At 39.2% G+C, this 24,566-nt stretch overlaps 1 protein-coding gene across 3 annotated transcripts; it reads right to left on the bottom strand.

The window, feature by feature from the left end:
- Window positions 1-250: 250 nt before the first annotated feature.
- LOC144043491 (tropomyosin alpha-4 chain-like) lies at window positions 251-16,548 on the bottom strand. Of its 3 annotated transcripts, none has more exons than XM_077557180.1 (9): window positions 16,264-16,542; window positions 9,409-9,534; window positions 3,774-3,907; window positions 2,939-3,056; window positions 2,777-2,847; window positions 2,475-2,550; window positions 1,252-1,314; window positions 1,096-1,165; window positions 251-576 (listed from the first exon to the last, which is right to left on the bottom strand). In XM_077557180.1, the coding sequence occupies exons 1-9, from the start codon at window positions 16,375-16,377 to the stop codon at window positions 494-496; spliced, it is 855 nt and encodes a 284-aa protein (XP_077413306.1). In that variant the 5' UTR covers window positions 16,378-16,542; the 3' UTR covers window positions 251-493. The 3 variants fall into 3 exon arrangements, with proteins under 3 accessions (XP_077413306.1, XP_077413307.1, XP_077413308.1); XM_077557182.1 differs by lacking the exon at window positions 251-576 and adding an exon at window positions 702-953 and having other exon boundaries at window positions 16,264-16,548; XM_077557181.1 differs by lacking the exons at window positions 9,409-9,534; window positions 16,264-16,542 and adding an exon at window positions 5,624-5,957.
- Window positions 16,549-24,566: the final 8,018 nt, after the last annotated feature.

Raw genomic sequence — 24,566 nt, 5'->3', positions numbered from 1 at the left:
GGAAAAAAATGGCATAATTTCCATGATATTTCAGAGGCTGTACTTTTTTGAATGAGTTGAATAAATATTCACTCTAAAGTGCCGTACTTTTACCACCTCTTTGAGCCATTGAGTGTTGGTTTCAAAACGTCCTCAGAGTCATTGTGCATCATAAACCAAGTTAGGTATATAATTTTTTTTGAAAATGATCAGCATACCTGGAATATTACACTCATGGGCAAATCTTCAGTAATAAACAACAACAGCATGATTGTCATCCTTGTCAGGTTTTATTCAACAAAATCGGTCAGCACCAAAATTTAATATCATATGGACCCAAAACCATTATAAAAAAGGGGGGGGGACGGGGAGGAAGACAAATAACGATAAATATATAAAAAGGACTAACTGTGTTACTATCATTGTTGTGGTAATTGTAGGGCTGAAAGTGATGCAATGGAGGGAATGTTTTCTCTTTAAACTTCATCAGAATTGCTTCTTCTTGGTGACATTTTTACAAACTATTGAGTTCCTGCAGTGTTTGGTCCAGGACTTGGTGCATTCCTATGTTTTCCTCTTTTGCATGCGATAGATTGTCTGCAATGGTGGAGAATGAAAGGGTCAGATATACAATGCAATGACAAGATCACAGATTAAAAATAAAAAGTTCAACCAACAAATAGGACTGTGTGTTGTGGAAAACAGAAAGAAAGGAGACAGTGTAAAATAGAAGGTGTCTTTATTGAGCTTTAAGAGGAAAAACAAGAGCTATAAAGAGAGAAAAGGCACTTCCCCACCATTGCCACCTCCAGGCCAGGAGGCAAAAAGAGCAAAAGTGAAAACAGAGCAGCAGCTGTGGCCTGAAGGCTTTTTTTCTCTCTTTTTTTTATTTTACAAGGTGTTCATATCATTGAGGGCATGGTCCAGCTCCTCGCTGATAGCCTTGTAACTCAGCTTCTGATTGTACAGTTCGTCTGAAGGTCAGAAAGCAGGCAGATAGGAAAGCAGGACCAGAGGGGAACAACAAGCAGGAAGAGGAAGCAGACAGGTCAGGTTTAGAGGGAAAATAAGATGAGGGAAAACTGACACGTGAAGAAATGTTGGAATAAAACAAACCTTCCAAATCATCTATGGATTTTTCCAGCTTGGCCACTGTCCTTTCTGCAAATTCCGCACGGGTTTCCGCCTTTAAGAAAAGAAACAAGTGAAAGGTCCATTAAAACAGCTAGAATGGACTTCTTAATGAATAATTGAATTCAGCCGGTAACTGACCTCCTTCAGTCTGTCACTCAGGACTTTGATCTCCTCCTCGTATTTGTCTTCTTTCTCAGAGTACTGCCAAGCCAAGAAAACACACGTCAAACAAAATGCTTCTTAAAATGACACAATGTTCCGCCCGCATTTCATTCCGTGGGCAAAAATACATTGCAAGTTAGCCTTGCCCATTTGCCTTGGGTAGTGGCTTCGAATTGGGGCTCATTTGGGCAAATTCATAAAATGAAGTATAAGCCTGGGAATTTGATCCAAAATGGCTGCTTCAAACCAAAATGGCTGACTTCCGGTTCAATTTCAGCCAGGAATCCCTGGGACTTTTATATGCATCCTGTCAAGATAGACATGTCAGCTGAATTTCATGTTGATCGGTCTGGGGCTGCTTTTGCCTACAGCAGTATGCACTCTGACAAGAATGAGGTAGCAGCTGGCATTGAATGAAGCCACAAACAAGGATGCTAACTCGAAAGTGCAAATTTTAATGAGTGGTAAACATGACGATTAACATACTGGGCAGAGAAAGAAAAGAGAAGAAAACGAAAAGCAAAACTCCACTTGGAAAAGTAAAATTGCGTTGGCTTGTGTGTCCATGTTTTAGCATTACTTCCTGGTTCATGGAGTCTATAGCATAAGTACCATTTGCTTTCTAATATGGGTAGTGGTAGTGGGGCTCTTCTATAATTCAAATTTTCAAAAAACTAAAGAGACAAATTCTTCTAAATTAAGTTTAAATGCTTGTCTGTCCATGCGGTATCGTGCAAGCTACTTACTCATTCATGGAGAGTAGCATAATGAGCTACCATTTGCGCTATGTGATGGGGGAGTTCTCCCATCATGTATTAAAAAAATCTTCTGAATAAAGTTAAAGTTGCATTTTGTTTGTTCTTATGTTAACTAGTGGGCTACTTCCCGGTTTGTGACGTGGTGAGCGCTTTCTTTGCGCCAAAATAAAATTTGCATGAATAAAGTTAAAATCGCATTAGTAAGTCATTTTATACATTAGCTAGCATTGCTGGGTCCTAGAAAATGGCGTAAAGACTAGGCGGAGAGGACTGTACCATTTGGATTCTGAGCAGGATTGCTTCCATTGTGACTTGAATGTTAAATAGACTAAACAAATTCCTCCATACATACTTTTTCCTGATTTGCAAATGGGACACATACGTGAATTGGTCAAAGGTTTTGTGCTTGGTGGCAGTAATAAAACAAAATATAATTCTTGCCTTGTCAGACTGGGCCTCAAGGGACTTCAGGTTGTTGGTGACGTTTTTCAGCTCTTCCTCCAGGTCGCTACACTTCCTGTGGGGCAGCGACAACAACGTGATTGGTTCTGGTGTGTTAGGCTGAGTCTGTTTTAAAATCAGCGGGTTGGAATTATTTAAAAGAAAAAAAAAGCTCTAAACGATTAATCAATTCGCAAAATACTTGTCGATTAATTTGATAATCAATTACCATTGTTGTCCATTATTAAGTGAATAATTTTGCTACCCTAACAAAAATATAAAAATGATCCAAAACCCCTTACACTTCTGCAACCTCCGCCCTCTCCTCTGCTCTCTCTAGGTCGCTCTCGAGGATCACCATCTTACGAGCCACCTGTTGACACACACACATACGTACAGACAAAAACGCATGAAGTACAGCACACACACACATTTGCGACAACGCATACAGATCACTTTCATACCTCTTCGTATTTGCGGTCGGCCTCCTCTGCGATGTGTTTGGCCTCCTTGAGCTGCAGCTCCTGGATCTCCATCTTCTCCTCATCTTTCATAGCTCTGTTCTCCACCACCTTCATGCCTCTGCAAAGGGTGACGGTTACCAACATAAAGCAAATTGATTAAATATTTTTCCATTAATATTATTACTATTGAACTGCAAATGGCATCAATTAATACAGTAATACACAACAATAATAAATGCAGTGGAACAGGTAAGTGGCATAGCTCTATGTAACATAAACATGGACACAGACAACATTGGAGAGCAACCACATGTCACATGCCACAGGGAGCACTAATCGTTAGCAATAATGTCAGCTCCTCCCTGATACTGCGCAGGAAAGTTGTTTACAACATGGGGTAAGACTCCACACTTTAAATCCGACAATCACTTCATGTGCATGAATGGGTGCTGCTGTTTTGGTTAGCAACTGGGATTACTTGTGCTACTACAGAAAAGCTAGCAAAGCTGTGTCTGTGTTAGCCAGACATGAACAGGAAACGAGCTAATGGTGTGATGAAAGTGCAAAACTCAAACAAAGCTAAACTTGCTAGCAGAATGCTAACAGGAAATGAGTTTATGGTGTGTTACAAGGGAAAAACGAACAAGGTTAAACTTCTGAGCCAAATGGTGATGGGAAGCTTATGGTGTGCTGCATGCAAAGCTTTTTTTTTTTAAAAAATATATAAAGCACAGATGGAGATGTTTCCATACAAAAACATGATGCAATGTTCTTTTTCTTTTTTTTTGTGTGTGCTTAAGCATTATGAGTAACGTAATCCCGCTCCGGCCATCACCTCTCGCTCTCGTCTGCCGCCTTCTCGGCCTCCTCCAGCTTCTGCAGGGCCGTGGCCAGCCTCTCCTGGGCCCGGTCCAGCTCCTCCTCCACCAGCTGGATTCTACGGTTCAGGGACGCCACATCACCTTCCGCCTGTTGCGGCACAGGGAGGGAGGAAGATGTCAGAGTTAAAACAGGAAACACGGCTTTGTCCGGAGACGAAGGAAATTGCAGGGACCACCAGCACTGGCCTAAATATCCCCCCTCCTCTTTCCTCAGGTGATTGTTTGTTTGATGCAAATGAGTGACATCACTTGGAATTCCTGTGGCTTGACCTACTGCAGATGGCCTACAAACGCGACTGCTGGTGATGTAATCCTGGAGGCACAGCTGGCGTCACTATGCATGTTCCCGCAAGCTCCTCCTCACTCACTCACTCACTCCTTTTCCTGACCCTACCCTGGATGTTAGGGATGGTGCATTGTCGGGGCCTGCTTCCTGTGGCGCTGATAACACAGTCTGATGGCCACTTCCTGTTAAGGACTGGGTGTCCATTTTGAATGTTTGGCTCAACAAGTTTTTTGATTTAATTTTTCAGTTGGAGCCTCATCAATTCATGATAAGTTCTAAAATGACTTACTGTAATTAAGTTAGCCTTAAGACTTAATTGAAGTTATTTTTCAGGTGCCATGTTGGATATCTCACTCGGCACCATTTTAAGTTCATAATAGGATAAAAACAAACAATAAATCAAATAAATGTAAATAATTGTGTTTAAAAATAAAATAAAAATTGTATTAAAAATATATTTTTTTAAACAACTAAAATATGCAATACAAGTAGAAGAGAGAATCTATATATAAGACATATTTGACATTTTTAAAATAAAAAAATATAGTGCATCTTTAAAAAAAATTATACATAACATTTTATTATCATTAAATTGTTAAATTAGTTAAAAATAATAATAATAACAACAAGTAAAATGATTTTATAACAATATGGGAAAATATAAGCAAATAAATGATTAAATAAATGTATAAAATTTTAGTTTTCATTTGTCAAATAAAATTTGGTATTAAATATAGAACTAAAATATATGAATTTACAACTATATCAAAAAGTAATTATAAGGGAATTGTAAAATATAAATTAAATATCTAATTTAAAATCTAGAGTAGATAATTTTATTGAAACATAAAATTGAAACAGTATAAAGAAGTACAATAGTGATAATATACAACAGTAAATAAATATACATTTAATTTATTTTAAAATATTGACAAATTTATTTAAAAAAAATCTCTGCAACATTCGAAGAAAAAACATTAACAATATCAAATTATAACAAATTTTTATCCAGTGGCCTCTATCCAGTATTCACTGCTTTTGTTATAACAAAAAAAAAAAAAATTTCAACGGCCATCCATCAATGAAATTCCCTCTAAATTAACGCAAATAGCACCAGAAGAATTTCTAAACGAGCTTTTCTCTCTTTAAATTACATCTGACACACTTTTGATTGCATACAGTGGTGTTCCATCTGTTTTTTCTTCTATTGATTAATACATTCCAATTGAACAGAGAGCAACTTTCGGTTACGTAACACACCCCAAACGAGTCAGGAAATGGTCCTCTGCTGCCGTTTCATCTTCCAGACCAGAACACTTTTACAATTAAAAATTAAAGGGTTTCAACAAATTATAGGGTGGGGCTTCTGCTGTAAAACTTCATTTTCAGTTAAGCATCATCTCGGTGTGTTGCTTTACTTTATGGTATAGTAGCTACAGTGGGAGGTTTTGGGCTCAGGCATCGTGAATAGTGAAAATAATGGAGGAAAAAGATGGATTTCTACGGTGAAAAGCTCACTTTTTCGCGCAGCTCCCTCTCCGTGTCCAACTCCCTTTGGACGGCCATTGCGCGTTCATCCGCCTCATCAACTTGCTGCTGCAGGGCTTGAATTTTCTTCTTCACAGTCTCCATTATTCTCCTTGAATTCCCGATCAACAAAGCGAAGAAACCAGCAAGAACGAGCCTCCAAGCGCTTCAAAAAGCGGAGATTTTGCGGCCGGTATGCCTTGCACAAAAACTTTTTTTTTTTCTAGCGGAAAACTTTTTTTTTTCTTTCTACTTTTTCTGCTCCTCCCCGGGCAGGAAATAAGGGACGTTGCGGGAAGTGTAGAGATGTGCAAGGAGGGAGGGAGGAAGGGGGGAGGTTATGCAGGGAAATTTATGGCCAGTTCATCCAATCCTGGGAAGAGTTTGGGTCCGGGTGACGTCACAGGGTGCAAAAAGGGGAGGAAGTTCTTTCTTTTGTGTGTCAGTGTGAGCATGCGCAACAAATAAGGTGAGCAAAGTCCGCCTCTGCGCGAGTGACTGTGTAATAGTTTGGCAAGTGTGGACTTATAAGGAGAATGCATTTTTGTGTTCTGATTAAAGGGGTGTGTTTTTTGGAAAGGGGCGTCTGATATGATTCAGAAGCTGATTCATATGGGAAAGGAGTGACGTTGTCTCAGTGGAGTGACGAATAAGAAGGGAAGTCGAGTTAGTGGTGGTGTGGGGGGGGGGGGGGGTTGCCTGTAATCCTCATTCACTCGAGTGGGCTTGTTGACCCTCCACAGCTTTGTGGAATGTCAATTGATTCGGGCCCACAGCCATCAGGCGGCTATGCATTACCCCATCGGCCCTTCACCCACTCACCCCCACTCCTTTTCCTTCCTCATTTTTGCTTTATTCCCACATTTATTTGTCATCATCTGCCACTGACTGAATGAGGAAATAAGTTCCTTACGCCCTTTTTCATTGTAAATTCTTGAAACGGTCGCTAAGCTTTGAGGCCGTGTTGTGCCTGTCATACTGTAGGCAAAAAAAAAAAAAGCATCATAAATGTGCCTCCATCTATCTAGTCCAGAAGCGTAAAACTGCCATTGTGGAGTAAACAGATTTTTTTTTTTGTAACCTACACCAAAGTTGTTCAAACGTATTGATAAAGTCGTTCGAAGGTCTTGGTAAAGTCATTTGAACGTATTGGTAAAACCTAAGCTAAATGCTAAAACATTAGATTGTTTCCCATATTGCCACAAGCTATTGAGGCCGCACATGGCATCACGGAAATTAATATGGTTACCAATACGCACAAATGACTTTATCAATACAGTATGTTTGAACGACTAAATATCAAGTTGTTGGAATGACATAGCCCAGTCAAAACAGTTTTTTCTACATTGGCAGTTCTGCATTTTTAATCTAGGACAGTAATTGCCAGTGCAGTAGTAGAACCACTTGTATTGAACTTTTTAGTACAAATAATTTATTCTTTGTTTGAAAACTTTTATTTAGGTACAGTGTTTGACTTTTATGTGCAATATAATTGAATGATTATTTAAGTGCAGTTTTTATTTTTATTTTTTGTTGAAGGGAAAGTCAAGTCAAAAATGGTCTTAACAATAAAATGTTCTATGTGGCCCCACTAGTCTAAACAGAGCATTCTGATTAATATTGTGTTTGTGAAAAATGAGTACACCTCATAAAAACCCAACATCCCAACCTTGAATCCAATGTTCTCGTTATACTGTGTAAAAGTGTAGCATGAGTAAGTAATGTCAGCTCCAAATAAGGTCCAAACGTTGATTTCATTGGACTGTGCAGTATGTTTGCTTTAGCCCGCATTCCTGGCATTCCTGTTCAACTGCAGACTGGCCCACTTGAGACAAAAAGCACCACAAACTCCCAATAGGAGCACTTCTGCTGCCGTGTATACTCACAAGGAAAGACAGAGAATCATTCTTGTTTGTTTGTTTGGAGTATGCAGCACAACAACAACAAAAAAGACTTTGTTTGATTGATGTGTCCTTTTTTAAACTATTGAAAAAAAGCTGTATTGTTTCTTTTTTGTGGTGCTGTAATCTTACCAAGTGTTTGTGTGTGCGCGTGTGTGTGTGTGTGTGTTTATTTACATATCACCAATTGATGTAAGTAATATAAACTATGTTTAATCTTTTGCCCAATATTATTGTAACCTATAATCTGCACAGCTCAACATTTTTTTTTTACTTTTCTAGAGGGCAAGTAAAAAGTAAAAAAAACAAAACAAAACAATCTTGTTGCACAAGTGTGCACACCCCCTTATAACTGGAGATGCAGCTTTGTTCAGAATTAACCAATCACATTCAAACTCATATTAAATGGAGCCAGCACTCACCAGCCATCATTAAAACACCTCTGATTAACTCCAATTGGATTTCATTTGTTCTAGGAGGCTTTTCCTGACAATTATTTTTACTTTCTAGCTGAAGCCACAATGTTTTGTACCCACACTGACTACAAGTACTGTTTTGAACTGTTCATAATTCCCTCTCCCTTGGCTCAGCTCCAGCTGGAGAAAAGCAGCCCTACTGCGTGCCATGCTGACAACAACATGCTTAAGTATGGTATGTAGATTTGGTGTTCTTTTGGTGATGAGCAGTGTTTGCAGCGAATAAGCCTTTTGGAATTAACACCATGACACATTTTACCACATGTGTTTGGAAGATTTTTTTTATGGTGCAATAAAAACATTTCAAAAGGAATGTTTAGTACAGACACAACACTGCTTATCACCCCCCAAAAAAAACATACCTACAGTGAAGCATCATGCTCTGCTGCTGTTTTTCCTCAGACGGAATAAGGCCTTTAGTCAAGGTAAAGGGAATTATGAACAGTTCAAAATAGCAGTCAGTACTGTTAGCACACAACTTCAAGCTTCTGCTAGAAAAAAAAAGGTTGAGAAAAGCCGACGATAACATGATTTGGGGGGGCGGGGGTGTAATCAAATGCACTTGATATATATTATTTATGATAGAGATGTTTGATACCACTTTTTTTTACTCAACTATTGAGTAGTCACCGATACCAATACCAAGCACCGATACCACTAGTAATTTAGATACATAAAATTTGCCCCACTTAACCCCCCCAAAACAAAACAAACAATGACCCACTAAAGCATTTTCCCTTAAAATTGTATGAAATTAATGGCAATTTTCTATTATCTTTTTATCTTAATGGGCATCTGTCAGACATGTATGCCTTTATTTCCTGATCATAAAACAGCCACAAGAGGGCAATCGATAATAGTATCGGCCGCCCCTAGTGAGTACTGATACCTTGAAATAAGGCCTGGTATTGGGCCGATACGTATCTGGCATCGGTATTTGCCCCTCCCTTAATTTATATCACAGAACCTTAGCAATTGAACTGGCATGCATGGACTTTTTTATACAGTATTGCATATGCATTTTATGTTATTGTATTTGTTTTAATTGTATTACTATTTAGTGTGTTTTGTCCTAGTTTGCACCTTTGCTTATGTGCTGTAAATGCGTTTTAAAAATTGCCTTTGTTTTATATAAACTATGAAGCATTGTGATTCTTTAAGCATTAAAGTGACAGTGCTATATCTATGTGACTGTAAAATTTAGTATTTAAAAAAAACAGCAACCTAATATGATTGAAAAGAGGCTCTGTTTTGAATCAAGCATCTGCATTCACATCCGATACTTTTACTCCAAGGCTCTCTGCAAATGTGTCAATGGATACTTTGTTAGCCGACCACAACGTAGTGTTCCCTCATGTGGAAAATGCGCCTTGAGTGGCATCACATCGGGCCAACTCACGTCCGCAGCCGTCTTCTCCGACAGCTCCAGTTTCTCTTGAGCTTCCTTCAGGGCCTCCGAGTATTTGTCCAGCTCATCTTCTGTTCCCTTCAGCTTCTTCTGCATAGCCTGCAGGTCGTCCTCCAGCTGAAACATCAGTCAGGTGTTACTGTGGATCGCTAAGTCGCGAAAGAAACCAGAGCGAATCATCTGTCATCACATCGTAAGGTAGGAACAGGTTGAAAAGAAGCAGAGCTGCTACCAAATGTACCGCTGGTCTACTGTACTGTACACGTCCAATAGCCAAAACAGGCATGTATTTCATCAACTGCAGATGGGGATTTTTTTCTCCTTCTTTTTTATAATATGAAACAATGTTACCAGTAATAAATTACAATTTATTATTATTTATTATTATTATTAATTTATTATTATCAACATTTTAGCATTTATTTCATCAGCTGTAAATGGGTGAGGCATGATTTTTTATTATTATTATTTTTTAAATTTTAATAATAAAATGACATTTTGTTGGCGGGGGGTTGGATGATGTTAGAAGTTGAAGTCCTATAATATAATAATTAATTAGTCTTTACATGATCAGGACCGATAAGAGATCAATGAGTTTGATTTTTGCTTTTTTTACTTTTGCTTTTACAAACACAATTCCAAAAAAGTTGGGACACTATGCAAATTGTTAAAAAAAAACATGAATGCAATTGAGTGGAAGTGCCAAATTTAAATATTTTATTCAGAATAGAACATAGAGAACAGGTCAAAAGTTTAAACTGAGAAAATGTATCATTTTAACTCTTTGACTGCCAGACGTTTTCAGAAAAGGGATGCTGTCAGTGCTAGCCGATTTAAGCATTTTGATTGATCTTTCAAGGTCCACAGAAAATTTTGTGTTTGGACTATGGAAACACACATACTACTAAATGAAAGATTGGACTCTCATCTTTCATCAGAAAAAAAGTTTGTTTCTACCTTATTACGTTTTTCAGTAATCAACAATAGAAAATGGTTAGTTTCACCCAAATGCTCTGTTTTGAAACAAAAAACGGAGAAATCAAGCTTTTTGTGAAACGATATTTCATGCACTCTAGTGAATTTGACACCTTTTTTTTTCCCATGAATGATGCCACAAACACCTAAACAGTGCTTTACTTCTGTAAAACACTACCACCAACAATGAAAAAGTGTTTTTTGATAGCAAAATATGTTTATTTACATTCAACAGTGTAACAATTTGACAACACAATTTGGCAAACTATTTACAAATGTGTGCAACCGTGGTACTATTTACAATTGTGTGGATGTTTCAAATACAGTTTTCCTTTTTGTAACACTCCCCTACGTGCAAGTGGACGCAGCAGGATTTGCACAACAGATTAGTTTCACTGCGATGGCTCCTTCGCGTGCAGACCCTACACTTTATTGCCGGCCTTTTTTTCCGGGGAATAGCAAGTATATACTGCAGTGTGTGTTTGGCGATGTTGCCATCAAGTCTACTCTCAGGATCATGATACGGTGACGTTACGGTGGTGTTACGTCTGGCTTCCTCATGTCCTTCTGTTCCTATACCGGGTGGCAAGAGATGTTCTGATCCATCGTATCCACTCCATTCATGGTGGCATCGTAGTCCAGAACCAGTGTCTTCTCCGTGATCAGACTGTACCCACTCCTCCGATGAATATGCATTGAACTCGTCGTCCGATTGAACGTACGCCTGAGCAGAAGTGCTCGGTTGTGCTCCGCGTTTTCCGGCGTTAGCATCGCTAGCCGGTGAGGCTTTATGACGTGATCATAGCCGCCGCGTCAACGCTTCCAACTTTGGCGTCAACCTCGGAGTCACCATCATCATCATCGTCGTCATCAATGTGCTCTTTAGCATTGGTCGATGCTTTTCGTCTTTGAAAAAAATGCTCAAGCGTGAGCTGCTTGCAACCGGTCGCCATTTTTGCTTCCTCAGCCATTGTCCCCTCAACACTCTAGCTCCGCCTCACGTCTTCTACTGACGCCTACCCAATCTTGTCCAAAGAGCGTCATCGCTGCCATCTAGGGGCTAAAAATAGGCATTATACTAACTAGATCTGCTTGATACTTTCAGCACAGCTGGTCAAGGCTTTCCTCCACCCGTTTCCCCCCCCAAAAAACAAAAAACTTGGTGAACGTCTTTTAACGTCTTTGGCGCTCCTCCGTAGGATTTTACTAAACGTTATTTAACGTTTTTGGCAGTCAAAGAGTTAAGGGAAAATTATGTTGATTTTAAATTCAATGGTGTCAACAAATCTAAAAAAAGTTGGGACAAGGCCATTTTCACCACTGTGAGGCATCCCCTCTTTTTCTTACAACAGTCTGAGGATCGAGGAGACACGTTTCTCAAGTTTAGAAATAGGATCACTGTTCCATTCTTGTCTATCACGCGTCTCTCTAACTGTAAACTGCCTTGTGCTTTCTTTGTAGCACCTTCCCCTTTATGATGCGCCAAATGTGCTCTAGAAGTGAAAGAAGTGGACTGCAGGCTGGCCATTTCAAAACCCGGATCCTTTTCCTACGCAGCCATGATGTTGTAATTGGTGCTGCATGTGGTCTGGCATTATCGTGTTGAGAAATGCAAGATCTCCTCTGAAAGTGATGATGCCTGGATGGGAGCAGATGTTGTTCTCCAATCTGAATATACCTTTCTGCATTGATGATGCCTTTCCAGATGTGGAAGCTGCCCATGCCACACGCACTCATGCAACCCTATACGTTGACAGATGCAGGCTTATAAACTGTTAACAACTTGGGTTGTCCTTGTCCTCTTTAGTCAGTATGATATCGCACCCCAGTTTTCCACAAAGAACTTGGAATCGTGATTGGTCTGACCACAAAACGGGTTTCCACTTTGCCACACTCCATTTTAAATAACCCCTGGCATAGAGAAACGCCTGCACTTCTTGGTCTGCTTTAGAAATGGCTTCTTCTTTGTACTGGCGAGTTTCATCTGGCAACGGCGACTGTCACGGTGGATTGTGATCACCCACAATGTTTTCTGGAAGTATTGCTGAGTCCTTTCTGTGATTTGCCTTACAGTAAAGCATTCCTGTTTGCGGTGCAGTGCCGTTTAAGGACCCAAAGATCATGGGCATCCAGTAGGATTTTTCAGCCTTGACCATTACGAACAGAGATTTTTCCAGATTCTCTGACTCTTTGGATGATGTTATGCATTGTAGATGATGATTACTTCAACATTTTTGCAATTTTTCGCTGGTAAACACCTTTCTGATATTTCTCCACTGTCTTTCTGCACAACATTGGAGGAATTGGTGATTCTCTTCCCATCTTCGCTTTTGAGAGACACTGCCACTCCGAGAAGCTGTTTTTATACTCCAATCAAGTTGCCAATGGACCTCATTAGTGGTAACTGGTCTTCTAGCTGTTTTTTTTTTTTTTAAGTGTAATTGACTTTTCCAGCCTCTTATTGCTACCTGTCCCAACTTTTTTTTAGATTTGTCGGCACCATGAAATCAATCAACATATTTTTCCTTTAAAATGATACATTTTCTCAGTTTAAACTTTTGACCTTTTCTCTATGTTCTATTCTGAACAAAATATTGAAATTTGGCACTTCCACATAATTGCATTCAGTTTTTATTCACAATTTGTATGGTGTCCCAACTTTTTGGGAATTGGGTTTGTACTTTAACAGTTGACTGCCGCTATTTGCGAAGGATAGGGACTGGCCTGGGCCAAGAAAAGCCAAAAAAACACGTGTAATTGAAACAAACACAAAACAAACAAACAAACAAACAAATCCTGATAAACATTAATTATAACATGCAATATCGATCGGGCTAATTAAGACATTACAGCCAATCACCGATTTTACATAAAAATTTAAAATATCGTATGACCCCGAACCAATTGATCAGAATAAAATTGGCTGGGGGCATTATGCAATTGTGGTGAGTTGTGTCGATTAGGGTTGAGACATTCATTTTTTTTAATAAATAAAACAATATTCACACTCTGTTGCAATTTATGATTTGTGGGTTTTAAAGAAGGCGGAAGTGGACAACTGTAGATGAGGGGAGGAATTCATTTTTTAAATAAAATTACAATGTATTTTTTGTTTTGGAGGATGTCAGGAGCCAAAATTCTATAATATTGTCAATGGCTGGGAGCATGTTGTGTCTATTAGGTACAGTACAGTATTCATTTAAAAAATAATAATATGAAACATCAGTTGTGGTATATTACAAATTTTGGTTTCCGGGGTTTTGAGGAAAGCAGAAATGGACATTAATTAATGGTGTAGCTTTGTTTAATGAATCAACTGTAGATGGGGATGCAATTATATTAGAAATTGTTTAATATAATAGTGGCTGTAGACATTTATCTAATTATAGGGGAAGCCACTATTAGGGATGAATTATCTATTTTTATTCTCTCATGGTAAATAATACAATATATTACACCTAATAATTATAATGAATGTTTTGAGGATGACAGAAGGGACATCCTTCAATTATTTATGTAGCATTTATTCAATCAAGTGCACATGGTGGGTGGCAGACATCTCCTTGGGGGCAGCCATTTATTTTTTTGGTGAGTAATATGAAACAATATTACTGGTATATGACAAAATGTGTTTGCTCTGCTCTGGTAAGTGCTGCTGTTTTGGTTAGTCAACTTGATGGAGGCGTTTAGGATGAAGTACCAAGCAGCTACTTGATAGGCTCAGCAATTTACTTTTTGGACGTGTGTGAACAATAACAATCTATGAACTGAAATACAGTTAATGTCCGACATAGTGTTTATCAAATGAGGTGATTACAGTTACAACCCTTTTTTCTTGATTATAAAAAGGAGCCATTGACTAGAAAGAGGTGTTTATTTGTTTGTAGTGGATGAGGCACCCGACAACTACTATAAAATCTTTATTGTGTGTGAACAATAGCACACAGAACAGCAGGTATTGCCAATACTACAAAAGGTCTATTTGAGGGAAGCATTCATTTATTTTAGAGGATGGACACTGTTAGTAATAGTAAAAAAAAAAATCTATTATTATTATTACTTCATGGATACATCAGGAGCCGAGTAGGGCAGCGACCCACCAGATGGAGCTGCACCTCCTGTGCTGGGGGTCTCCACTGCACCCAACTCAATGTGCTATTCTGGTTCATATAGTGGTTGAGGATTGACACAACCAACATGGCAGAACATCCAGTGAGTTGATGACAGGACTTTGGTGTAGACCCTCCATGAGGAACGTGGCTAAACTGCAGCTGGGGGACGTTGATGGCGTATTTTGTCATCCACCGCACACTTGAGGTTGGCCAAGAATAGCTAAGAAAGCGCAAACAAACACTTCATCGTCTAGGATTTCATGCTGACTCTTCCCTATGTGGAAGATGAGCTCGGTGGGCAACTGAGTGCTCACTTATGGAGGTTAGGGGGCTTCCACTTGATTTAATAGAGGCTCCTGGCTTTGTTTGTGCCTCTCTGTCATTCCTAGCACATCACTGTGTTGACACCGTCTCCCACAGAGCAGTAATTGTCTTTTTTTAGCCACCTCTGGGATAATCTTACATCTCCACGCTCCACTTTGCTCCTATCGAGTGGCCTTTCGTTGAAGGGAGGCGCATACAACATTGCGGACCGACCACGTCTGCTTGGAGCTTTAAACGCCACTCTAATCGTTTACAAAATGCGCTAAGTCTTCGCAATGTAATTAAACTGAGAGGCTGCTTACGTGCCTCACTGGGTTCTGCTGTTCTGGCCACAAAGTTCAACAGGGAATCATCTATTTGAGGGAGGCCTTTATTTAAGTGGGTGAAGCCCCAATGCTTTACTGTCCGTGTGTGAACAATAGTGTCTATGAACTTACGTAATTAGTCATTAGAGGCATGCATTTGAAGGAGGCATTTATTTTTCCGATGCGTGTTCTTAAATGCTAATGTGTGAACAATCTGGCTATTTGACAACAATGAACTGAATGAATTGCAGTTAGTATCTATCTGTTTCCTCCTCATTATAAAAAGGAGGAATCTATTTGAGGGAGGCGTTTATTTATTTTTTACAATGAGGCAGCAGGAAACAAGTTGATGACATTAATGTCTTAGTGTTAAAGCCATCTATGACGATTTCAGTTCATACTAATTTTTATTGCAAAAACGGAGGCATCCATTGGATAACATACCAGAATATTGATCATTTTAATGCCTTAGTGTGAACACGAACATCTGTAAACTGAATTACAGCTAAATTATTACCTCTTTATATGAAAAAGGTGGTATCGATAAGTGAGGCATCTATTTGAGAGAGGCGTTAAGTGGATTATGCCCTTGACAACTACTTGATGAGATTAATGCTCAAGTATGAACAATAGCATGTATTAACTGTTGTAGATAATACAATTTTTTTTTCATGACGCGAAAAAGGAGGCATATATTTTACGGAGGCATTTATATCTCACAAGTGGGTAACTCATCTGAAAATTACTTGACGTTTTTATTGTCTTAGTGTGAACAAAGCCTCTATGGACTGAATTATTTTCAGTTACAGTCCTACCTTTTTTCTGTTAAAGGAGAGGCGTCAAAATGTGAGGCATCTATTTGAGGGAGCTATTTATTTTTCATTTGGGAATCATGCCTCCAACAACTACTTGATAGGTTGAATGTCAGCGTATAAACAATAATGTGTATGAACTGCCATAATTACAGCCGCTATACTATTTTTGTTCCTGATGGGTTAAGGGACACGTTATTTGAGGGTGGTATCAATCACTCAGATGTTTCGAACAATATTTTTAATTTTTTCAATTAGACATTACAGTACAATGAATGCGCTCCTATCAACGAACATTAGTTATAAAGTTAAACCCACCAGCTTGCATTTCTCCTCCGCTGCCTTCTGGTCCGTCTCGGCCTGCTCTGCCCGGTCCAGGGCATTCTCCTTGTCCAACTTCAGCATCTGCATCTTCTTCTTGATGGCCTCCATGGCGACTTGTCTGTTGGGCTTTCGCGCGTTAATCAAAGGGGGAAAAAATGGATTGTGGACGGCGCTGAGGAGCTAGAAATACAGAGCGATAAGAGAGGAGAGAAGAGCTCGTTGGAGGAGGAAGAGGAGGTTGCACAAAGTGAAGGTCTGCTGGAGCTGCGTGTGATTTAAAGTGGAGACAACCTCAGTCCCTCAGTGACAAGCCCGACATGTCCACCCCTCTTCCCTCCTCCACCGCCTCCTCCCTACTCTACAACATATTCTGCAACCCTCCCTCCCCTCCCTAACATAAACTTCTCAAATGCTTCTGGAGAAGCAACGTGGTGGAAGATGTTTTGGCAGCACATGTCCTTATTTGGACCACTGCTCTCGTCACCTCCTCCCCCTCTTTTGGCGCATGTGTTCTGGCTTGGGAATGCTGAGATTGATGTTAATACCAGAGTTGGTTAGAAAAGACATAGTTTTCATTCCGGGTGGAAAAAACAATCCGTGCCAGTGAAAATAAGCTCCCTCATTTCACATCAAACATAAACGCAATGAAGCAAATTTGTTACTGGCCTGCACTTTTCTTTTTTAGATCGGTTTCCTTCAACTTTAAAAGGCTTTTGACTTTGCATGATTTATTTTATATGCAGTAATGAGATGGTTTCAGTCTATTTGAAGGAGCCATTTATTGATCGTAAATGCATGACTCAACCAGCATACACTTGATGGGCTCAACCACTAAACTCTTTAGTGGCTGTTTGTTTGTGAACAATAGTGTCTATGAACTGAAGTTTTTATTTTTTCTCTTCATGGAAAAAACAAAGCACATATTTAAGGGAGGTGTTTATTGGTCATAGATGGATGGTACACACAGTGATTTCTGAATAAGCTCAGCAGTTGACTAATAAGTAATTACCTGTGTGTTTCCTGATTGGTAAAAGGAGGTGTCTATTTGAGGGAGGCATTTATTTTGCCACGGCTCAGCAGTTGATGCTTATGTAATTAGAGTTGCTACCTGTTGCGTTTTTTGTGGTAGTTATTATTATTATTATTGTGGCACAACTTGATGGGTTAAACAATTGAATCTTTCATAATTGCACTTATTGTTTTTCATGATAGAAGAGAAAGACATTTATTTGAGGGAGGCATTTATTAGTTGTTGGTGGATGACACACTTGGTGACTACTTGATGGGTTCCACGATTAACTCTAGTAATTAACTATACACTTTTGTGTCTTTCATGATGGGAAGAGAGCGGTATTTATTTGAGCGAGGCGTTTATTTGGTGCACAGTACTTTGCAGGATGTTTTCTTGTGAGATGTTGGGACTAGTCCTGCTTCTCGTATATTCCTGCAGGGGAGAACAAAAACAGTGACCAATATTTACTGCAAGCAGCAAGTTAGTACGTGCGTGTGTGCGTTGCGTGGATGCGTGTGTGCGTGTTTGTTTGTGTGTCTGCGCGCAACATTAGCAATCATGTGTGTTGGCTTTCATCTTGTATGTGCCAGCTGCCGCTATGCTAAAAATAAAGCTCACAAGAAAGGTGGCCAGTGACCATATAAGTGATATATCTCAATATCAACTTGCATTCAGCACGTCGTCGCCTATGAGAATCAATTCAAACAATTTCTCCTCCCACGTCACACAAAACATTGGATTTCAAACATCTCGCCAGGCCTCAGTTCAGTCAGCAGGAAACTTTGTTTGTTCTCTAGCTTTTTGGGGCTGTTTCTGGATATCGACTATTAAATACGCTTTTACTATTGTATGGATTGCAAGTCTCCAAATATTTATTTATTTATTTGCAAAGCAGTTTTGCTTTCTAATTTTGAGGAGCGATTTTTTTTTTGCACTTTATTCCTAAGTACCTAAAGTAAGGGTATTCTTGTCTAGAAGCAACTTTCAGTGCGGTAATTTCAAACACGAATATAAATTTCAATTAAAACTTAGTTTGACTTAATGGGTTGTTTTATCTTTTAACAAAGCTTATTTAATTAAAACAAAAACGCTAATATCTACTGTAGGGTAATTTTGAGGACATTTATTGTGCACACCTCAAAAGTCAATTTAAAACTCAGGACTCTCTTGTGGAAACAAACAAATAAAATTATTGATACAATATTTCATAAATATACTTTTAAAGCGATACAAGACTTATAACTCATTTTCCAGTATTGGATTAGGCATTGTGTACAAAGAGTAAAAGTGCAAATATCTCTGGCATCTTATTCCCTGAATTTCCTTTTAAACCGATTAAGTATCAAAATAAGAACTTACCGTGGTGAACGTCATTATCCTGGTCACGTGATCGTGATGACGTATCCTGTGCATAAACAAAAGCCGTCTTCGTTCATTTAAATGGGAGTTTGCTGATGTAATGGACAAGAAATTTGTAGACGGTCCCCAACTTCGACTTGCTATGAGCCGGCTAGCTAAATGAGTCGGCCAGTTTTATCTCGGCTTTCGGGCTGGATACAAATCTTTGGTGAGTCCTTAGTGGCTGTACTGCTTTTGCTTCTTTCGTAATTACACCTTTGATGTCCGCCTTGGGACGCAATAATTCCTCGTGAATGGCTTCGTTGTCATTAGCGACCATGTCATATATGCGTGTTTTACGCACGCGACACGATAATCACATGACTATCCAAAATGGCCAAAAATATTCATAAAAAGTGCTATAAAATCATAATCGCTCAACATATATTGACAATTTTTTCAGGGAAGAGTTGAAATTAACCATTTCACACAATAGCTGGTTAGTTTTTCATAAGTCTTGTATTCCTTTAAGCTTATAGGCGTATCCTTCTAGCTGACATACGCCGTAAGAGAACTTAATTCATTTCCAGTTTCCAGTTCTGTTTAGCGAATAGACTCCAGAGTCCAACTACTGAAAAATTTTCCTGAAATTTTGTTGTTTAAAGTTGGATGTTCTCCGCCTAAATGCTGTTTCAACCAGACTTCAATTAAACGTGTAGGCCTACTCAATCACCCAAACTCTTATGCTGCATTCCAGGATGGTCGGAAGTCGGATATATTCGAGTTGTTTTTTCCCAGTTCTGACCTGAAATTGTTCGAGGCGAAAGTAAGCAACCAAATTGGCAGATAGTGATAAATTGTTTTTTATTTTGGTCCTCAAAACTCATTTTGACCTCCAGCAAACTTACCGTCTCGCAATTTTGCCTCATTTATTGTTTTTATCTTATTTGATCAGCATTCCATCCAATTCAGTAGTTCACCGTATAATTTCATGCAGGGAGATAGCGGCATACTGTCACATACGTTGTGTTACGTGAAGTTATGTTGAATATTTATGAATTAAAAAAGCTCCCTAGTTTTATACTCGAGTAAATTGTGTTTTACCATTCACGGTCTATGTTTCCAAAGGGGTCGTCATTTTAGAGTGACGTCACTTGTAGTCCGTCGGTGAAGTCGGGGTCCTTTTTTTCCCCTTGACTTCGCAAGTGGAATTTCCGAGTTCAAGGGAGTGTTCACATACACACTTCCTGGTTTGAACTCGGAAAAGTCCGACTTCCGACCATCCTCGAATGCAGCATTAACCCTGTGTCAAACAGTTAAGGTGTCAGTCTTAGGTTAGCTTAGCAATTAGCATACTATCTGCTATCCAACATGCTATCTTTCCTTGTCATCCCTTTGCATATGGAAAAAAGGACTTTGTGTATTTCATGCAAAAGTTTGACTCTCTTTGCAACTGTGTGCATGAACATTCACGCTGAGTTTGGTTTTCAGGCAATCGAGACGACAACATTGCTTGAGGACCTCCTCCAAACGAAGCATGAAGTCATAAATATCAGTGGCTCACTTTCTCAAACAGCAACTCACATCATGAGCTCAGTGCCTTATTTGGCCGCTAAGGATGCTGCCAGCACACAAACACACTCACATAACTTTGATAAAGTCTTCAAAGAAAAAATGATAGTTTTAATAGGCCTACTCATCTTCACAATAACTATTGCGTTATCTGTGCAAGAAGACGGAGGGGCTTTTGGTAGAGACAAGAGTGAAGAGAAGGGAATCAGATGCAGAGTGCTGGAAATGAGAACCCTCCCACAGGAAAGCCCAACTGAACTCCTCTTCTCCTTTTATGGTCAAAAACTCCCCCAAAAGCCACAGGATCGCCTTGGGAGTGTATCGTTGGCGAGTACTGCTAAGTATAAACTAGCAAAGAGCGAGTATGCAGAGGAACACACAAATGTCTACAAATGTGTTTAATGTTTTGTTTAAAAATAATAATAATTAGGCAACAGCACTGTAACACCTGTGCACTGAGTCAACAAAAACGTCATCGCCCCTCTGCTCATCTGTACAAACATGCCTGCAAATTATACAGTGACAACCATTGACTTCAGACGTGAGCAAGGCAGAGCGAAGAGACTTTAAACCAAACACACATGAACGTATTAGAGAGACTAGTTAATACAAAACAGCCAGGGCTGGGGAATCCAGGTCCAGAAAGTAACCCCCCCCCCACAAAAAAAAGTTTAGCTTAGACACTGGTCCTTTTACTCAACAGGTGGAGATGAGCTTAATTACTTGCCAGTTAAAGCCAATCAGTGGCAGAGTTTTTACTTTCTGGATCTGGATTTCCCAACCCTAAAAACAGCTTTCATCTTTTTTTTTTTTTTCAAAGTGCAGTAGTTTGTCTGCTTAAATTAGCAATGCAGACACAAACTGCTAAATGAAATACTCTCAAATAAACATTATTATACAGTTGTGCTGAAGTATGTAAACTTATGAGCGCACTGTATGGTGAGACAAGAGCTCATAATGCCCATAAAATCCAAAGTACTGTGGCAATTGTTTTGATATGTTCAGAGGTTGAAGTTGATATGAGAAGAAATCTGCATGTGAATTTTGATGATGATTCATAGCATTTTAGTAAATGGTTTCATTTATATAGCGCTTTTCCACCTTACAAGGCCCTCAAAGCGCTTTACATTCGACTACCCATTCACCTACTGATGACGCAGCATCAGAGGAACTGGGGGTTCAGTATCTTGCTCAAGGATACTTGAACATGGTCACAATGGCCTGGGATCGAACCCACAACCTCTGGATTGGGAGACGACCACCATACCACTAAGCGTCGTTTAGCTTTTGTACATTTACAGTTGTGCTCAAGTTTACATACCGCAAGGGTATGCAAGGGTATGTAAACTTTCAAGCACAACTACTGTATATACACAAAAAGAATACATCGATTTTCTGAACCATGTATTCCTCATGAAATTGTCTACATGCTACATATTAGCATGAATTAACAGCTGTACAAGAATAAAAAAAAAATATATATATATATATATATATATATATATATAAATGAAATACTACAGCATATTTAGGTGTGATTGTGAACAGCAGCCAGATTAGAATATATTTAATATTAATAAGCATAATACTTAGGCTTTGCACGATCAGGATTTTTCAGCCGATCACTGATCAGTGATCGAGGTTAAAACAAAAACAAAAACATAACTGATCATTGATTCGATCAGAAGATGGAACCATATTTAAATAACTTTTATATTAATTCTACAGTTGACCGCCACCATTTGAAGATAGGGACTGGTCCGGCCAACAAATAGCAAAAACCCACGTAAATTGAAATGCATGGGGGGAAATTATTCAGAAATGCTGATAACCATATATCACGTAATATATTATTTCATGGAGCAGATCAATGATATTCATTGATCGATCGTCCAAATTAAAACAGTACGGTTTTGCATAAAATTCCAGCATATAAAGGTTAAATGTGTTCTATTTAGGAAAGTACAACACCAGCAGTTTGTCTTCTTTTTAGGAAATGACCAGCACAGACACATGTATCAGTTTGAACAGTGTGAAATATTATGCCATAAAAAAGAGCAATGCCATTTGTTAGGAAGACTGTTTGAATGCAATTGGAAGCATAATTTTAGCCATGAAATTCGATTTCCAGAGGCTTACCCGCACTGTATTTGTTTTCAGCGTTTTATGTGGGAACTTGGCATGCATACAAAGTGTGAAATTACACAACTAGTCAAGTTTTTGAAGTTAATAAAAAAAAAAGTACAGTGTCTCATATGTATGAGACAAGACAACCCCTGAAAACCGGCCAATCTGAACAGAACTGCATAGAGAAGATAAAAGTGTTGCCAAAAAATTGCAACCCAATTCAAATTGGGCCTTGACTCATTTTGGCCCGTCACCCTTCAGTTAGGGAACCCCTGATACAGTATATAGAGTTACATTTGGTTTGGGCAATTCAACCACCCAGTTGTGTCCTGACAATGTCTCTACTCCATCTTGGCAGTGTCATCCATCACTTTGAAGAGGCCCCCTAGTCCCACTGGAGGGGCCGCGCTGAAAGGCTCCTCATGCCAAAAGGTGCTAGTCCACCAGAGCAACAGAGGGATGGCGTTACCGCCTTTGTATCGGGTTGCAAGTTATTTCAGAAAGCATATACAGTAATATACTCTCGACTACTATACTAAAGGAGGAGGTGAAGAAGCTTTTATTGTGTCCCCCAAACTGACCACAACCGTATGTGCACTTGCACAAACTATTGATATCCAGTACAGAAAAGGCTCATGCTCCATTTATTGACAAGAGAGAAGAAAAAATACATTTAAAGACGATAGTCTATTTGGGAAATATACTTTTTAATGGCTTGTGTTTAACTAATTGGATCTCTGACGTGCCTGCCCATCCAATTGTGAAATTAAAGTAAAATAATCTTTTGTGAGCTGAAAATGTTCCTGTGAACGAGCTGTTTGGAATGGTGCTTATCTGCATAACCCCGCCCCGACAAACTATTTTCCCCACCCATGACCTTGTAGTTAGGTTTTTGTGGTGAAGTGCTGCCTCCGAATGTGAAAATGCAATCTGTGGTTTCACTTCGTCTTCTGGGGGCTCACTTTTCCTTCACACATTGCTGTTAGCTAGTAGTGCTACCGGTGCTAGCTTCTATTAAGCATCATCTACTAATGATGAAGTATAATTTGGCATCTGAGTGAAGAAATGCTGCCTTCTCGGGTGACAATAAAATCAACGTTTTTACTTTCTTTATTTGGGCTCACATTTTCTTCACAAATTAGCATTAGCTGTCAGTGTTAGCGCCTGATAAGTACAGCATGTATGACGAAGTTCTCAATGTGGTGTTGGGGGGTGTTTGTACTGTATTTGGCGAAGTGTCTGCTACGCTAGTTGACAAGTGGAATTTGGAGGCTTTATCACAACTACCAAACGGAGCAATGGATAACTTGGCACAAATTAGTGAGCTTCGACACAACCTCAGTTTAAAGCGCTCCAATAGCCGGCTAAGCTATTAATAAACCATCAAGCGGGTATCATGGCGTGGCATGTATAGCTGCCAATGGAACTGGCTTCCTTGTATTTATTGATGATGTGACTGCTGACAACAGCAACAGCGTTTCAGGCAAAATTTCCTGCCAATTTTCACCCAAATGGTTCGGAAGTCATTGGACGGCGCTTCACAGTGCGGATGGACAATGACCTGAAGAATACCAAAGAGTTTTTCAAATCAGATCACCTGTTAATGAGCATGCATTTCACTTGCTAAAGACGAAACTGAAATTAAAATGCCCTAAAGACAAGCAGGAACTGAAGACAGTTGCAGTTGAGGCCTGGCAGAACACCACAAGGGATTAAATCCAGCATCAGGTGATATGTTTGTATTCCAGACTTCACGCTGTAATTGAATGCATGAAAAAGTGAAAGTTTGATATGATTGTTTATTTGCCCTTTACTTAAAAATTGGGAGGTATATACAAACTGTTGTAATTCCTCCACCGTTGATCTTATTTGGATGTAAATTTAAAAGCTGAAAGTCTGCACATTTTCTTTATTTAATTTCAAATCCATTTTGGTGGTATTCATAGTCAAACGATGAGAATTGTATCCATGCCTCAGTATTTATAGACCTGAATACTCGAGGCATGTATTTTCCCCCACTTTGAGGTTTTAGGGTTTTAGTCCTTATTTGGACACCATTTTGTGTTGTAACTTGATGCAGCTCAAACAGGACTGGACTGACTGACCTGTTAAAACTCAAACACGGGTGTTATAATCATTTATCCGCATAGTTCTTTTGTTTGTCCACATTCTTCCTGTACTGACTCCACCTTGAGCTTGCAGAGAAATGGAGTCACACTCTACAAAAGTCTGTTAGATTTACATGAAA

The sequence above is a fragment of the Vanacampus margaritifer genome, chromosome 2 (genome assembly GCF_051991255.1).
Source record: "Vanacampus margaritifer isolate UIUO_Vmar chromosome 2, RoL_Vmar_1.0, whole genome shotgun sequence".
In the NCBI taxonomy this organism is placed as follows: domain Eukaryota; kingdom Metazoa; phylum Chordata; class Actinopteri; order Syngnathiformes; family Syngnathidae; genus Vanacampus; species Vanacampus margaritifer.
Note: the sequence above shows the minus strand (reverse complement) of the source record. Positions and strands in the feature narration are given on the sequence as shown.